Source organism: Asterias amurensis, chromosome 2 (genome assembly GCF_032118995.1).
Source record: "Asterias amurensis chromosome 2, ASM3211899v1".
Lineage (NCBI taxonomy): Eukaryota > Metazoa > Echinodermata > Asteroidea > Forcipulatida > Asteriidae > Asterias > Asterias amurensis.
The window spans coordinates 26,649,862-26,668,286 of record NC_092649.1 but is presented as its reverse complement, the minus strand read 5'-3'; the positions used below and the strand labels follow the sequence as shown (position 1 = coordinate 26,668,286).

At 38.3% G+C, this 18,425-nt stretch overlaps 1 protein-coding gene across 3 annotated transcripts in view; it reads right to left on the bottom strand.

Moving 5' to 3' along the window:
* Positions 1-18,425, bottom strand: part of LOC139954456 (synapsin-3-like) — a 288,306-nt gene that overhangs the window by 209,780 nt on the left and 60,101 nt on the right. For 2 of the 3 annotated variants that reach the window (XM_071954258.1, XM_071954261.1), the window contains exons 2-6: positions 13,240-14,502; positions 6,234-6,291; positions 5,527-5,618; positions 4,415-4,571; positions 2,519-2,608 (exon numbers count right to left, since the gene is read on the bottom strand). In XM_071954258.1, the coding sequence (XP_071810359.1) occupies positions 2,519-2,608; positions 4,415-4,571; positions 5,527-5,618; positions 6,234-6,291; positions 13,240-13,466 (624 nt within the window). In that variant the 5' untranslated portion in view covers positions 13,467-14,502. Of the gene's footprint in view, positions 1-2,518; positions 2,609-4,414; positions 4,572-5,526; positions 5,619-6,233; positions 6,292-13,239; positions 14,503-18,425 lie in introns of those variants that run through there. The other variant, XM_071954259.1, reaches the window with a different exon arrangement.

Below are 18,425 nucleotides of genomic sequence, written 5' to 3'. Positions count from 1 at the left end.
ACAGTTCTTTTTTAGAAAAATTCCAAAAGTCTAATATGGGGTACAGTAAAATGTTTAAGTGCTAACCTACATCATGTTGTATAGGATTTAGTAGACTTTTCAGGCAGTTTAATCACAGTTTTTCTGATTTTTTTAAGGGCAAATCCGACTGAAGTAGGAAGAATCATTCCTGCATTAAGTACTTTAGCTTTAACATAATCTTAGACACTTTAAAGAGAAGGTAAATCTTCAGGTCATATAGGCAGCCAACAAATTCATAGATTGAGAAAATGATCACGAAGTGTCTTTCTGTCCCGACTTCATCGGAGACATTCCATTTCTGGCAACATACAAAAATCAATATGAGTGGAGAAACATAGAAAGAGATTTAATCTCATTTGTTCCTATGTCGCGCGGCTATCTGGTTACTTAGAGATGTTTTCAGCCTAAGCAGCCTGAGCCTAAGGTTAAGGGAGACATTGCTGCGTTATCAAAATGACTTTTGGCTTTGAATGACAGTGAATTAAAGGCACTGGACACTTTTGGTAATTGTAAAAGACTAGTATTCTCACTCGGTGTACCCCAACATATGCATAGAATAACTCAAAATAATGACCGAAAAAAACACCGTTGTTGAACAACTTTGTGTACTTTCAGATGCATCATAAAAGGCTTCCCTAAGTGTTTGAGTGAAAATTTACCTCTTTCTCAAAAAACTTCAGAGGGAGCCGTTTCTCACAATGTTCTACACCAAATAAGTTTTTATGCTAACAATTATTTTGAGTATTTACCAATAGTGTCCAGTGCCTTTAATAATCCAACAGGGCGGAGAAACTCAAGATTTGTGAGAGGCTCCGAGAAAAGTCAAGTCGCAAAAACGTTTCAGACTGTTACGACATCAAAGATTTAAAAAAAAAAAAAAAAAAAGTAAATTCCTCAAGGAAGTTTAAAAACAAGTTTCATGGGGAATTTCGCATCCCTAGTATCAGGCATTGTATTTAGTCCTTGAAAAAAAAAATAGAACAATTGAATAAGTACAAAGGGCTGATCTAGATGTTTACACGTATGGGAAAAGGCTCTTATAGACTTTTCAGGCTAATTTATCACAAATTTCTTTCCAAGGGCAAAACAAATCGGAAATCCGACAAAAGTAGGAAGAACATCATGCCTGAAATATAAAGTAAAAAACCTTTTCCTATCAAAGTAGAAACACATGGGGTGACAAATTTATTATATTATATGAGTTTGTTCTGTGGGTAATGGTCACATTCTCTCCTTGAAGCCAGATGCCATTGATGGTCACAGTGTCGTTTTGATTTCTTCACGGTTGTTCTTGGTGTCGACCTTCTGCTTTCATAGCTTGAAACCCAGACAAACACCGGATCCTGTTGCAATGTTAATGTTAGTTTCACAACACGCATACTGAGATGGTATGAGCAGTGAGGCTACCACAGAGAGATAGTTCCCTGAACGTGCCGGCCGTCAAAACGATAAAAACGCCTTCAAAACACCTATATGACTTGTCGGTCATAATTGTTCCACTTCAAGTATGCTGATTAAATTCACGCGTGCGCATATAACACCACTGATTGGCACATGAGCGTTTCACACCTATTTTGATGAGGATACCGCTGGTGGCATGAGGCACAGCGTTTTGCATTTGTCCAACTGCTCTTATGGGCCGTTCAGAATAATTGAGGCTAAGTTATTTTGATTTTAGTTTTAGAAAGTGTGGGGGTGGGGGTCAAAACAAATAACGGATGACAAAATGTGATTATATCGGAGGAGCTGATTGCCTGTTCAGAAATTTACTGTATTGACCCCTGAACTGTAGCATCAAATTATTAATCTTTTCTCTAACAAATCAAATAAATTGGCACAAAGGCAGTGAGTGGTCTCTGATGATCAATACGCATTAAAGGCACTGGACTTGTTTGGTAATTGTCAAAGACCAGTATTCTCATTTGGTGCATCCCAACATATGCACACAAAAAAAAAATCTCTTAAAAATTTGGACTCGGATTGGTCATCAAAATTGCAAGGCAATATAATAATGCAAGAAAAAACACTCCTGTTGCACAAATTTGTATGCTTTCAGATACCTATTGAAAGACTTTAGGACTGAAGTTTTTCATTATTTGAGAGAGAGATAGATATTACCTTGTTATCAAAAACTATGTTACTTCAGTGGGAGCCAATTCTCACAATGTTTTATACTATCAACAGCTCTCAAGTTACCAAGTAAGTTTTTATGCTAACAATCATTTTCAGTAACAACCATTAGTGTCCAGTGCCTCTATAAGTAAGGAACAGGTATTTCTTTCCTCCCACCTAAAAATCAAAGACAGTCCCCGTTGACGCTTAAATTTTCTTGGACAAATCACATTCCGGCGCTTCTATTGATCGCATGAAAGGAACTTCAGTGCTGCAGGTTACCAATGGTAGCCTCAAGTCATACCAGCTCAGCGTAACAATTGAATCAATCATGCAAAAATCAAGATGGAGGAGGGAGGGGGCGGGAATCCATTGACGGACTTACCATCTCCTTATGGTTGGGATAGAAGGCTTGATCTATCAGTGGGAACTTCTCTCTGCCGTGCTTTTCTTGCATCTTGGTCAGCTGGGCAAACTAAGAGGACAAAATTGAGAGGGTTTGTTAAAAGATTGGTTCGATGAATCTCGCTTTTTCTTTTGAAAAAAAAAAAAGAAAAAAAAATGGTCAGATGATTTCTGTTTTATTTCTCATCCAATGTTTTCATTTCTATTGGTGATTAGACACCATACAAAATACTTTATTTGTTACTAATTTGGCCAGTTGCGCATCCAAGCAACACCGAGAGAGAAAATGTGGTTCTTAGGGAAAACCTGAGGGAGTACACCCCTGTGCCTCTAAGCTCAGTTGGTCGAACATCTGCCCGGAGTGTTAGGGGTCTTGGGTTCAAATCCCAATGATTACCATTTGATTTGTCCCTCATCCCATATTTGGTTATTTCACTTCTATGATGAATAGGCACCATACCAAATATTGTGTTTATTTTTTTTTATGTCATTCAACAAATAAAAAAATAAAAATGTTCTGATGTAACTCAGAAAAGCGACAGAAGAAACAGAGCTCTTGGGCTAGGTAGATCCACTTAGATGAGCTAGTCAAACCACATAGCGTTAAGCCTGAACTCATGATTGCTGCGAATGCGAATCAATAAAAATTTTGACGTCACAAATTTGCAATGAATAATTCGCATCAGTTGACTTGTTCTCAACTCCTGCGAAAGATACGCTGTGAAAACAGCCATGTGACGTCAAAATTCCCTTCGCATTCGCAGGAAGTATGAACCAGGCTTACGGCTGACCTACATCAACTACGGTCAACTCTAGTAACCCACACGAACTTACTCTAAAAGGGTTTTGGTGCCTATTGTAGGTCAAGTTTTTTCGGCCATGACATCAATCTGTACTCACTTTGGAAAATAATAGAGCATTGTTTTTAGGAGAGTCCCGTAAATCAGTTGTAGCTAAAAAAAAATTCATCTCACCATGACAAAAATTACTTTCCTGAAGTTGTTTTACTCATTTCTCAAAAAACTACAGAACCTGAGCAAGTAATATTGTAGGGGAAGCTTTCTACCGTCACTATCTTCAAACCGTGTAAGTTTAATATAAATCTGTGTCGTACAAAAAGTACCCAAACCCTTTCATGAGCACTTATTCAAAGCTTTTCTGTCCAGAATTGCAGACATTGATCCGTAATGCTCAGTTAACTCAATTATAGATACTCCCACACCAAGACAAATGCTTAATCAATAATCAATAGCTGGAAAAAGCTTTCACATTTTTCAGTTTGGGCTTTCACAGTTTACACTTTGAAAAACCATGAAATTGAGCACTTAGTTAATCTTAATTTGGATTACACAACAGGACCTGAACCTGTGACCGCCGGTTAACATACCGATGCTCTACCAACTGAGCCCTATGTTGGCGGTCAGTTGCCTTGTGGTTCATTATTTGATATCTAAAATTAAAAGGTTGCATCCACTTAAGGTGATCCTCTGACTGCCACTTCCCTGAGGTTTTATCGTAAAATTCGGTGAGAATCTGGCAACATGGCAGTTAAGGGTTGTATTTGTTCCAACTGGCACCCTCGAACAAAGATGTTGACAACATAGGGAGACCACACAAATAGGGCTAAATAGCTCAGTTGGTAGAGCTATAGCCGGTGCGGCAGGAGATTCTGTCCTTCCATTTGGCGAACTGTACAACTACTTCTGATAGCGCCCTCTTTTGAATTTTCCCATAATATGGGGGACAGAATTTCTGGCGGATCAATATCCTTGGGACAACGGCACGTTACTCCAGAGGTTCAAATCCTGCTCTAGTAAATTTTTCTTTGTTCAACCCCAAATATTACTTAGTACAATGACGTGCAAATATTACTTACAACCCAAGGCTTGTCCATGAAGTTGTAGACAGCTTGCCATGAGTTAATGCTGGGAATGTTTCCATACTGGAACCCAATGATGATGTTCTTCCAGTCTTCCTGTACCTCCATGCTCCTTGCATGCTGACGGACAAGGACGAAATCTGGCTTGAATGTCCTACTCCAAACGTAAAGAATGACAGAGTAATTATTGGGATGTTTCAGGATGATTTAATTTCAATGATTGACTATTTCATTTTATTTTATTTTGTTTATTCTGCTTGTGAAGCCAAGAACTTTAAGGCTGTACAAGCCACGGACCCAATGGAGAGAGGGTAAAAAAGGACGTTTCAGTTTTGATGTGCGAGGAAAACCCCAGAGTTTTATTGGACTAAACAAATTTGCATTGTGATACTTAAACCGTGTGCCAAGTTGCATGCTTTTAAGGGAAAGTGCACAGTATGCAATTGTTGCACGCTGTGATGGGGTCCATGGCGTTTTGTACACCCGAGGGGGCAAATGGCACCCGAGGCGAAGCCGAAGGCGCCATTTTCCCTCGAGGGTGTACAAAACCCATGGACCCCAGTCACAGCGTGCAACAATTGTTTTGGTTATACCTTGGTAACAATATTATTCCCCTTCTCGAAGTTCTGTTGTCATCCTCAAACATTATTACATAGTTTAAAACAATTTTTCACTGTTCCCTCGAACCTGCGGTTCGTACTAAGCGCTGGAAATCGACCAATGCCGGGAACGATCAAGGTAATGTACACAGAGAAACATGCGTACATGCATATTTGTTGCACGGCACGTGATTGGATCCCGACCAATCAAACTTCACAATTTGTTACCAAGGTATAAGAATCTAAGCTGCCCCACTAGAGAGGTGGAAGGCAAGGAAAGATTCCACTAAGGCAAACAGACCACCATGAATACGTTCAGTTAGAAACAAACAAATATTGGCCGCTTACAAGTGCATTGTCACAGAATATATTCAGGAGGTAAAAATGTGCACTTTTCTTATTAACAAGGTGAGAGCCAAGTGAAAAGGAAAACCCAGAATTCAAAGAGTACATTTTTTATTTTTATAAAATTTATTGAGAATAACTTGAGAAGCTGGTGAGCAGATTTACCTGACGATCTTCTGCCCCTGACGGAATCCTCTAAGGTCCACGGTGACTCCACCATCGTCATATGCTGCCAGGTTCAACTCGGAAAACTCACACTGTACACAAACAAAAATGTTATCAATTTATGATTGTCATTGGAAGTGATTTTGTAAATTGCAACAAGAACATTTTGGGGGGAAATTATACGTTTAGTGCGAAAGGAGTTTAAAAGCAACTATGTCTCCATGAGAGTCTATGAGAGGCTTCAGGTGACAGTCAATTTCAAGCTGATGCTTTTTTTTTTCTTTACTGCTTAGCAAGGAATCTTTTACATAAAAAAGTATAAAGTGAGTCGACTTCACATTGGTAAGATTTCTTTGGTTACAAAGTGATGTGTTGGGCTCAATTTCATAAAGCAGAAGGTACTGCTTGACAAATTTCTTTGCTGAGCAAAAATTGAGCCAGGCGCCATCAGCCACAACAATGCAAACTTAGATGTCATTTTGGGCTGTTCTCGTTTCTGCTAAGTAATACTATTCTGTGCTTAGAAAGTTTTTATGCTTATACAGGCTTTATGAAATTGGGCGCATCAGAACCTTGCACCAAACCCTGTGATCATAAAGTGCAAAATGATTTGCTAAAGCAATGACGTGAAATTGGACCTCCGTCTCCGAAGACCAGCTACCGATATGTGATTTCTCACTGATTGAATTCAAATTGAGGTCTTTTACCTGCTCAACTCTGATGTCAAATTCTCCGTGGATCTTCTTGCCTCTGAAATACTTGGACCTTAAAATGAAGAGTGAAAGGAAATGATTAAAGGCAATTATCTTAATGGGGAGTGCCATCGTGGTCGGTTGCTCCCCTAGTGGTGTTGAGGAGGTGCGCTTGAAAAGCCTGTCCACGATACATCACTTTTGCCGTGGAGGGAGAAATCTAATTGGTAAAATAAACACTGGTTGATTTGTTGGGCAAATACTGGAAGTAAAATGTGCAGTCCGACAGAAAACTGTTTGGAGACATCCATTAAAGGGACCAGTTGATGCACTGAAAACTGCCATTTACTGCATTTTTTACCAGGGAAAATATTTGACCTAATTATCTACTTTTATTATTGCTCTGTGTACTAGGGGGCCTATACGTTTATCTTTATTGATATCATTGTGTATAGTACCCAAGATGTAAGGCAACAGATCTACAAATCATAGTATGTGTTTGCTTTTGTTGTCCCTTGCCCGTCTCGGGGGATTTTTGTCTTGTATTTTGTTTTGTACTGTTACAGTTATGGCAAATAAAAATAGTATAATAATAAAATATTGTGATTCCAACAAAGGGAAAATTCTGCGGAGGAATGAGTAATTGGGTCTGGGAGTCTCCAAAATAGTCTAGCTGAAAATACATCCTCTTTTTTGCAAAACTTCCTTCAGTGTATTGACACGATAGTACAAATGCTAAATACATAAGCTCAGTCCCGTGTCAAATTTGACTAACGTATGCGAGCGATCGTGTCCAAATGATTACTCATGTGTACTGACTGTCCTACTCATTGCAGTCTGATGCGCTGATGCCCAGGGCCCAATTTCATAGAGCTTCTTAGCACACAAATTTGCTGAGCATGAAATTTCTTCCTTGATAAAAACAAGATTACCAACCAAATTTCCAAGTGATTTTCAGAATAAGCAAAAAACAGCTTAATACCAGTAAAAAGCAATGTGCAACTTGGTTGTTAATCCTGTTTTTATCAGGGAAGAAATTTCATGCTAAGCAAATTTTTGTGCTTAGCAGCTCTATGAAATTGGGCCCTGGTTGAATAGTGGAATCTTTGTCTGACATCCGGGTATTTTGATTAAAAGTGACGTAATACTAATTAGTGAATAGTGCTATTAAACAATCGCCATCATCACAACAATCTATAGGTAGCACCACTAATTAAGAGAGTTAATGTCCCCGTGTGTTATACAGTGTACAGTGCATATTTTAGGACAAAGCAGCGTTTTCACACACAATATTTGTACGCTAAATTTATTCATACTGCTGCTTAACAGTATAGCATAAAATGTGCCTAGAAGCGTAAGCAATACTTCATGGGTTCCTAAGAAAATTACGCAGCAAGTTTGCGCATTCATCATTGAGTTGCATCGTTACTTTGCTTGCTTTTTTGTGGGCTTAGGGTTAGCAGCGCTATGAAATTTAAACTCCCTCAGTAAGCACAGTAAACAGCTCTATGACAATTGGGTCCAGGGCCCAATTTCATAGAGCTGCTTAAGCAAAAATATTTGCCTAAGCAAAAAAAATCCTCGCTTAGTAAAACCAGATTACAGGACAAGACTCCACTCAATTGATGCTAAGTAAACAACAGCTAAATACCAGTCAAAACCACTGGTATGGAATGAAATTTCGGCCAGTATCTTGTGTAAAATAAGCAAGCGATTTTCGTGCTTAAGCAAATGTTTTTGCTTAAGCAGCTCTATGAAATTGGCCCCAGGTGACCAACTTGTGCTTCGTGTAACATGGACAGCTGTATCAGCCATTTATCCATGTGACTTTGTGTTAAAAGACCAATAACTGGTTGCACCTGGCCATTTTGTTTCTGAGGCAAGTTTTGGAAAAATGATATCCTGCAGAACACCTGTATAGCAACATATGGCTATCCACCCAATTTAGATCGCACAATAAGAAAATGCAGAAATGCTCACTGCATGTCACCACTTTTGTCATATCACGCCTGTCACATGATATCACTGCACCACACGTCATTTGTCATATGATATAATTTTGCCATACATGCATGTCACATTGTATCAGATCGCTGCACTCCAACCACCTCATTTAATATAGAACAATAACAAAAACCACAGAAATGCTCACTGCATCTCCCCATTATTGCCATATCACACTTGTCACACGATATTACTTCGCAACGCACTGTTGTCATATGATATAATTTTGCCATTATGCCTGTAACATTAAAATTCGCCACACTCATTCATCGCAGTTTAGGCATTGAGTGCAGCCGAGCTCAGCTATCTCTGGGTGTGATTTTCATCTAATTTAAGTTTAACTATCTATATTTAGAGTAATATGTACACCACAAGGGAAATCAACTTACATTGATTACACATTGTGGAGTATTGGCTAAGTCCCAAAAAATCAAACCATACTTGTACAAGACCACCTAAAATAATTATTGCAAGTACTTTTTGGGTTGAATTTTTGTTAGAGAAAAATATTAGGACCCCCCCCCCCAAAAAAAAAAAAGAAAAGAAATTGCAATTATATCTTAATCAAAAGTTCATTTGGAATGTCTGAAAAGTTCATTGTAGCATATCCAGAGCAGTTTAATTTGCGCGAAGAGTCAGGGTACCAACATTATAACTCCGAGCCATATTTTTTTCCCAGCATGACTAACTGCTCGCTCATAATCTTAGGGGTGTGTTTTTGCGGTTGTTACCAGTGACTGTTTCAGTTGAATTGGTAATTGGTTAATCACTGGCCAATGACCGAAACAGTTATTGGTTACGACCACCAAAACACACCCCAGGAATTGGTTCATTAAAATGTGCTAGAATCTGGCACATTTATTAGGATTAAAAATAAGCGATCAATTCCGAAAACCAAAGGTTTCCTTTGCCTTTAAAGATAATTTGAATTTGAACGTAAGAGTTTGAGTCACTGTACTTTGCTATGACCATCATGCAGCAGTAACAAAGACAGAATTGATTTGGGTATCCGTTTAGCAATTTCTTTCAAAAAAAAAGGAAAGGAAAAAAACAGCAAAGCGTCCATGCAAATAATCAGGTCTAAATTGTATGCATTAGGCTATAGAGGAATTGGCACACAGTGGATGTGTTATGACAGTTGTCTTAATGGGTATGTCATCGTGGACATTAGTATTCAACGAGGCATCCTTACAGGTCCTGATGACAAGACGTTATGCTTTGGTGTCTAGAGGGGAAGACGACTGGAAATAAGACTAGACATATCAGGGTATAATTTCAAACACCTGCTAATAAGCAAAAGAAAAAGGTAGCTAAGAACAGCAAAATTATGCTTACCAGAAAAACTACCTTGTCACATGATATACAATTTATTACTGGTATCCTGCTCATTTCTGTTTAGCATAAAATTGTTAAGCGATAATTTATGCTTATAACAGCTCTATGAAATTGGGCCAAGGGCTCCAGAATTTTCTTTAAAGCCCAAAATTGAAATGTGGAAAAAAAGGACGAGGCATCATGGTTAAGTGTCTTGCTTAAGGACACAGGTGTCATGACCGAGATTCGAACGCACACTCTGCTGATCAGAAACACCAGAGCTCAAGTCCGGTTGCACATAACCGCTCGACCACGACACGCCAATGAAAACTCATATTAACAAAACTGAACATCTTCTTTATTATTGTTACAGTATGTCAATTTGTTTTTCATCTCAGCAATAAACCTCATAAAAAAAATGTCAATACCGAGTCTGAGGATGTGTTAAGTCGCCTGTCACAGTCAAATTGAGACTTCATCTTTCGAGTCCCTCAGGAAATTTAGGGTTCTCGATAAACAAGTACAATAAAACGTATTAAACAAATGTTTCTGCACAGAGGAGTCAAATATTACTGGGGTGTATGTACTTCTGTCTAGATAAAAGTGGTTTTTAATATATCAGGATTCTCCCCACGAACTGCGGGTGTGTGGGGCATTCTGGACCCCAATTGTTTGTATGATTGGCCAAAGCATGTTGAATTGAAACAAGCTATTCAGAATTGCACGCAGGCCACTAAAAGGCCACAACCTCTTTTGCCCTCTGGTCGTGGCCTTGGTACCTCCTTAAAGCAAGAATTGAGTGGGGTACCAGTCGCAGCAATGTAAAATTTGCGATATTTTGGCTGGTAACCCGTTTCTGCTAAGCAATATATTTATGTGCTTATTTAGCAAGTTTTTATGCTTACAGGCCCTGAGCACAATGTCATGACTCTGCTTACAGCCGAATTCTGTGTTGACAATCACCATTCGTAACTTAATGTGTGTACCAAACAAGGAATACGCCCCGGCACAAACAAAAATTCCCAGCTAACCCATGGTGCGTAATTCCCTCAGAACATGTTGCCTTGGATCGGACGAGTTGGTCTATAAAAAGTGTTTATAACCATTTGTTATAAAATGCATATATGGTTGGAAAGATGATTTAAAAGTAGAATCAGTGATCCACACAAATTTGCCTCAAAATTGCGTGGTTTTCATTTTACTTTACGAACTAAGACAGTCGACCATTTAAATGGAAGTTTGACTCCCATGAATGGCCGACAGCGTTAGTCGACGAGCGCAGGATTCTTTGCAATCTGTAAGCCATTAAAATTGGGCCCCAGTTCTTACTCTCTATCTTTAAAGAGATCAATCAAGAATTCAGTAACCCAATAACCCAAGCGAAGCAAATCAAGCTGATACCTGGCCTCTCTTAGCTTAGTTTATCTTACGTTATTGCTCTAGATAGATCCCAATATTAGGTTAACAAGCATCAGAGTGTACAAACAGTGATGAGGTAAAACCTCATCTTAGATGCGGCCAATGTAAACAACACATAGCCATGGCAAATTGTCACTGACATATCGACATGAAAAAGGATGAACATCACAAGTGAATGATCGGTACGATGCTGCAAATAATATAGAAAAGTGATCAAAGTAAAACGTGCAAGTGAACCAAGCCAAAATATCATCAATAAATGACTTCAAAGGGAAGGTATGCGAATTGCATACTGCGTTTTGTGTATTTATTTGTTATGTAATAGATGTTAAATTTGCATCGGGGATAAAGAATATTAATTTTGGTTTTTACCCATACACCGACGTGTGTTAGCACTGTATACTCAGTACTTTCCCGAGTCCTGTGAAAAAATATCACAGGCATGTTACTCGGGTGGGATTCGAACCCACGACCCTTGCAATTCTAGAGCAGTGTCTTACCAACTAGACTACCGAGGTTGCCCGGCAGCTAGAGGCAGTTCGAATCCTATGTTTTGGCAGTGGGTACCGCAACGATATAATAGATGTTAAATTTGCATCGGGGATAAAGAATATTAATTTTGGTTTTTACCCATTTGTTATGTATTTTCAACAAAGGATTGTGCACAACACAATACGCACATCCCATGACAGACATACGCGTGAATTTCCAGCCAGAGTCTTGCTGCTGAGATGGGTAGGGACATCCTGACCGCTAAAGAAAAGTAATTCTACTTCAGTTTTTTAAGAGGCTACTCTGCCCTCGACAGAAGAGCAAATATGTATTGTGTGCTCTCGGGAGCTCTTGGAAAGGCGCTCCACATTTCCCTTCGAGACTTGTGCACACACAGCGCAGTCTTGGTCAAAACCTCTTCACACCCCTGCATGCTGATGATCATCGAATGCATATGTTCAAAATCGGTTTTGAATATGGTAATTTATTTTGTCTAGCATCATGCACTGATGACTAAATTAAGTTTATCCTGAATATTTAATCAGCTTTTGGTGAATATTTAAAAAATATTTTGATATTCACACCTCTGCATGCTGATCATCATGCACTTTCAAAATCAGGTTTAAATTTATGTTAAAATGTATGCACTAATGATTAAATTAAGTTTAGCCTGATTATTAAACAGCTTCTGGTGAATATTCAAAACATATTTGATATTCAAACCTCTGCATGCTTATTATCATGCGTTTATGTGAAACAGATTTCAATATGTTAATTTATTTCATCTAACATCATGCACTGATGAATACATTAACTTTATCTTGAATATTTATTCAGCTTCTGGCGAAAAAATGTTTTTTCAAGACATCAGTGCATCACTCGAACAAATGTTTAAGTTTCTTTAAGACACTCCGATATGTTTGATGTAAATTTACCAAAATGAACTTTAAAAATTTAAAGCATGATATGACACATATATACATGTATCAGTCACTTGACCATGTTTTTTTTAAAAGTTAATAACTATAAAGACACCCGTGTCTTGGTTTATAGGTCCCAGCCAACCATTCAGTGATTTTTGCATTCAAGATCAGGGAGATATTTTAAAGTGAGTTAACTGGTATAATATATTATCTCATTGCACAGATATGCATGAATGACATTATGCCATCTGTCAGCTTTGTTCAGAAGTTCCTTATACTAGAACTGTGCATTTACCTTGTAACTTTACAAAATACATTTTTAAAATGTGGCAAGTAAGTGGTTTAACTGAAGAGTTCACTAATTTCCAACATGAAATAACAGAAAAATCTGTAAAAGTTTGAGCTAAATAAATTCATTTAGTAAGGAGAATGAAATACAAAAAACATCCCCAAACCCTTGTAATAGTATGTTTTCACTGTAAAAAAAAAAAAAAAAAAAACTGGAGCATTCAAACAACAGTATTTCAAAGTTTTTCCACCATGAATATCTATACTATTTCAATTATGTGCAAAACTGAGAATATTCACATCTTCAATCTTATTTATGTTGTGCACTCCCTTTAAATTAAATAGTAGGATGGATGCAAATGAATCCAAAAAGGCAATTTCAGCACAAGAAAGACACAAGGGTGCCAGACTAGACTGCATATTATTTTGTGCAACATTTGGACCAAAAATGGCGTCCGGTAACCTTGTAACCGAAAACGAAATAGTCTCTTCATATATACAGAGCTCTGGGTCAGAGTAGACTCAATAAACACGAAAAAATGCACCTTTAATTTGAGTTTATATATAGATGTTCCACTTACCAGTCCGTGTGCTGATCATCGATGACAAGTAGCGTCTTACACTTCGTCCTCTCCTGTTGTTTCCCCGTTGTTAGCGAGCTTAAGAATCCCAGATCGCGTTTGGGAGGCACGGCCGCCGCAGCCAAAGCTTTATCCCGGGTATCCTCCGTCCCGATATTCTGAAAATATCCATTGGGTACATTTCCGAGAGAGTTTGGGTCGGAGAAACGACGCCGAAGAAAATTCATGGTGGCTGACGACGAAAACAAATACACACACACCGAAGCACGCAGAGAAAAGAAGATGAAAAAAAATGTTGCGATGTTCCGCTGTAGTCTGGAGACTGATATTAGATGAGGTTATCCAATTATAATCCAGGCAAAACCATGGAGGGGATTTATTCCATCTGAGTGTTAAGGACCGCTAGTATTGAATACCTCCCGGCTGAACACTAGATCTGGCCGGCTTTAACAGAACCAGTCGTTCTTACTGATTGGACGACAGCCCTCCTTTTGGAGTATCCCCCAGGTGTGGATCCTTGTAGAAAATTACAACGATGGCATGAAGAGAATTCCACCTGACCTTTCTTGGTGTTTTTTCTTGAATAATTTATTTTGAATATCAAATAATATTGGGGTTTTTTTCCTGGAATTTTCAGGGTTAACAACCTGGCAGAACCTTCAGGATATGAGTGAGCAGTTTTTATGGTTTTTTTTTTACAACAGCGTTTCTTTGACTTTTGAATGAATTGGAAATTTATGTCAGTGCTTCATGAGACAAGAATTGCAGCAGCACTGTGGGTGTTTTTTTTAAAGAAATCTGCAGAATGACATACGCAGTCCACTTTGCGAGATAACCAAACTGTTTAGGATCAGAAAACGATCATGACCGCGCATCGACAGTGAGTCAATTTTCTTTCCCGCAACCCACAAGCGTTCCAACAACGCCAGCGACAAACAGTAAGATTAGTATTCCCGATAAAGGGGGGCTCGTTTGGTGCTTTACTCTAGCAGTTTGATGTAATATGCTCCAACAGTGAATCACAATTGTCTTGGTGAATAGTTGTAATGGATGGTCCATGAAGCCATTATTCACTACTACAGAGATGGAGCTTCGTTTTTAAAACGTGGCACGCTTCTTCCGTGTGACAGAATGGCGAGTGATGAAAAGCGTTTGCAGGTTGTTTTTCGTCTCCTATGATAATCCTTCCTTGTTGGATTCTCTGCCCCGGTGTCTAATCCCGTTATAAATGCCCGCTTATGTCGATTCTAATCCGGACAGCACCTATGGACAGCAAAAAAAGAGAAAAAGAAAAAGAAAGAGATAAAAAAAAATGCAGAGGGTATTAAACTTGAAACTAGATAAATCAGATCTGTTTGTTGAGTGTGCGCTCAAGTGGCACGAGATGATTTTATGTAAATTCCTTTGGCGGACTGTGTTGTTGAACTTTTTTTAAAGGGTACCCGATTGCAATTAGTTCGGTCTACCACCCTTGGCAGTCAGCCTATCAGTTATGCACATTTCATCAGTTTTGAGTTTTAAGGCACTGGACACTATTGGTAATTACTCAAAATAATTATTTGCGTGAAAACTTACTAGGTAATGAGCGATGGAGAGCTGTTAATAGTATAACACATTACGAGAAATGGCTCCCTCTGAAGTAACTTAGTTTTTGAGAAAGAGGTTATTTATCACTTAGATATTACAATGTTGTTGTTTTTTCTTTTATTATTCTTTTTCAATTTTGATGACCAATTGAATCCAAATTTTCACAGATTTATTATTTTATGCATATGTCGGGTCACTTGTTCAGTGCTTAGAAATTAATAAAACATCATCTCAACAACCTAACATCCCCAACAAATATCCAACTCACTAACAGACAAAAACAAAGATCCTAAAAAGAAGTAAAAAATCTTTGATAGAAATCTTTTGCCGTTTAGCATATGACACCGCTCATGTTCTAAATCAGCAAAAAATACTCTCTTTTTTCTTTCTTTATCATATTTGATTCTTATTATTAGTTGACCCAGGGAGAGTGTAGTATCTTCCTTTTAAATTATGTATTTTCACAAGAACTCAGTATAATTTATGAACCAATTGCAGTCTGGGTATAACTCCACTAAAAATGGAAGGTTGTATACCTCCTTAGGTTAGATGTTTCCTCCATTTTAAGTTATTACATTTTACGCTCAGGACTGTCCTTAAAGGAACACTTTGCCTTGGATCGGTCGACTTGGTCTTTAAAAAGCATCTGTAACTGTTTTTTATATAATGCATATGGGGTAAAAGATGTTGTAAAAGTAGAAAACAATAATCCACACAAATTTGCCTCGAAATTGCGTGGTTTTCCTTTTACTTTGCGAACTAACACGGTCGGCCATTTATGAGAGTCAAAAATTTGACTCCCATAAATGGTCGAACGTGTTAGAAGATGAGGTAAAAGGAATTACATCTTTTCACCCATATAAATGCATTTCATTTATTTAAAAAAAAAACGGTTACAAACGCTTTTTATAGACCAACTCGTCCGATCCAAGGCAACGTGTTCCTTTAATATTTACTTGGAATAGCGAGTGACAAACGCAGAGCTGTATGAAGACTTGCCAAGATTGAGTGATAAGATCAAGGAACAAGGAATTGAGATATGCTTGGCACTCGTAGTAAGAGCAAGGAGTCTGCATCAAAACTCATTCACTGGGAACCAAAACATGGATGCAAGAAATATGGTAGACCAAATTTGACCTACTTAGAAGATTTGAGGAAAGACACCGGACCGGAGACAGCAGAGCTATTGACAGCAATGCAGGACAGAACCCTATGGAGAGCCATCACAGTTTGAGGACACCGTCCAAAATAAACTGAAACTTACCAAAACAAACTATAAAAAAATTGTAATAACATTTGTCATTAACAATTCTAACTAATTTGTTTTTCTTCTTTCTTTTTCTTCTTCAAGTTGTTGTGCGAATGGACATATTTTTTTATATGCCCAAAATCAAACAAACAATATAGGCTATCCATTACATTATATTTTTTTTCATTTAATTCTTATTATTTATTTTCTTAACCTGTTCTTGACTGTCTTTGACTTAACTAACTGTATTTAACTTGTTTATTAATCTCCTTTTCCACCAACAATGAAATAAATGTTAATTGAATTAAAAAACGAGTTGAACAAACCAAATTCATAAAGTGCTATACTTCCACATTCTATTTTCTCGGCTAAACTCCCTCGCTTGAGTTCCCAATTGTGTCAATTCATCCTAGCTCGGTATCATATATTCCACAAGGATACTGAAATGCCAAGGAATCTTTCATTACCCGGGAGTACCCAACTACCAAGGCCACGTAATTGCATTTGCTGATTTTTATCGTAATTCCAAACCATTTCTATAAAACCATACAGCGTGCGCACAGATAAAATAATACCTTGGGTCTATCTACGTTGATACGGAGAGAATTGTTGAGAGCAGTTTGAAGATATAACAAAAATAGAAACTGCTTTAAAGGGTTTGGGCACGTTTTGTATGACACAAAACACTGATTTTATAACAAACTTAAACCAACAGTGATGAGCGGGGCAAGAGATTGTGTCCAGGGTGCTTGACTTCTAGTCTGAATGAGACATGCCACGACATGCCAGGATGTGCATAAAAAGGTCTTATTTGGAGGGAAATCATTCTCATGAGGATTGGTATTGGGGACACCACTGCATCTTCAAAGATTTAATCTGCGCAAATCTAACAAACCCCACAAATATAAACTTTACATAACTGGGACCCAATTTGCCTGATGTCATCATCACAACTCTTGGTTGTGCCATCTTGGGAGTCAATGTCCCTATGTGAAACAATGTATTTCAAAAATTTCCCTTGACTTTAAGCTTTTCCAGTGGAAGTGCCCTTTGCCAAAATACAAATGGCCTCGCCCTTTTAAACATGAAACTCCAGGCTTGCAACCACCCTAATCTGTCTTAACAACCCATATCTCCACGGCCAGCAAAGATACATGTATATCTACTCAGGTTCAGGAAACATTCAAACCATACGGAGCCGCAGCCTGAGATCAAATTGCGGCATCCTTACTACCGCACAACCAGATGAGCAAACTACATTATCGTTATTTAGAACAAGGTTATTGGATTTTGTTTACGTCCACGATCGAGGGACCTCTTTAAAGGTATTAAATGCGATTGAATTTCTCAGTTGTCCTTAGAACAGTAGTCCTTGCCTTGGTGCCTCCTTAAACTACTCTCCTTCGTAATTGGGTTTCCTAATGGAAAAGAAAACCACGCTGCAACTTCACCAAGGCAGTTTAAAATGAGGTCCTAAATGATTCAAATTGCATCCTTAATACCTTCAAAGACACCGTTGCCACAAAAGCTGATCAACTTGGCCCGGTTTCCTGGGGCTGCTTACTTTCGGTATAGAGAAAGAAAATGCTTGTGGTGAATAAAATGTGACCAAACAGTAGAGTGTTGAAAGGTGAACAAGAAACCTCTGCATGTGCACATGCAATGCACACCTAACTTGCCAATGTACGAATATCATTTCCGTCTCAGGAGACCAAATTAATTTAGCATGTACAACGATACACCAGTACTGGTATTTACGCGACTCTACAGAAAACATCGCTTTGTGATTTTCACCTTTTTTTTTTCTTTTAAAAACTTGACGACTAATGAAGCTGAAACTTCTACAGGTAAATTATATTACATACATCTTTGAGTAGGAATCAAAATCGTGGCCAAAAAGGTTGATCTAATGTCATACCATGGTATAAACATTATATGAAACGCTTCCATCCACATCACATATTGAACTAACACCCTTGGCATCGACAGTTGACTGACTTCATCAGAGGGAATCTTCCTTTAATTAACACAATGACGAGTCAATGGACGGAATCCCATTCATTCTGACAGGGTGAGGTCTGTGGGGAATGTATGATACCTGTGAGGTGATGAGGTGTACATGTGGGAGGAGGCACTCACTGCCGTATGAGGCACTCTGCCATAATGAGGCACCCAAGCCTTACTTACACATTTATTTCATTCCATTTAATGTCATACCATGGTATATATATATATATTGGTACAGAATGCTTCCATCCACAGCACAGATTGAACTAACACCCTTGGCATAGACAGTTGACTGACTTCAGCAGAAGACGGAATCCCGTTCATTCAGTCTGACAGGGTGAGG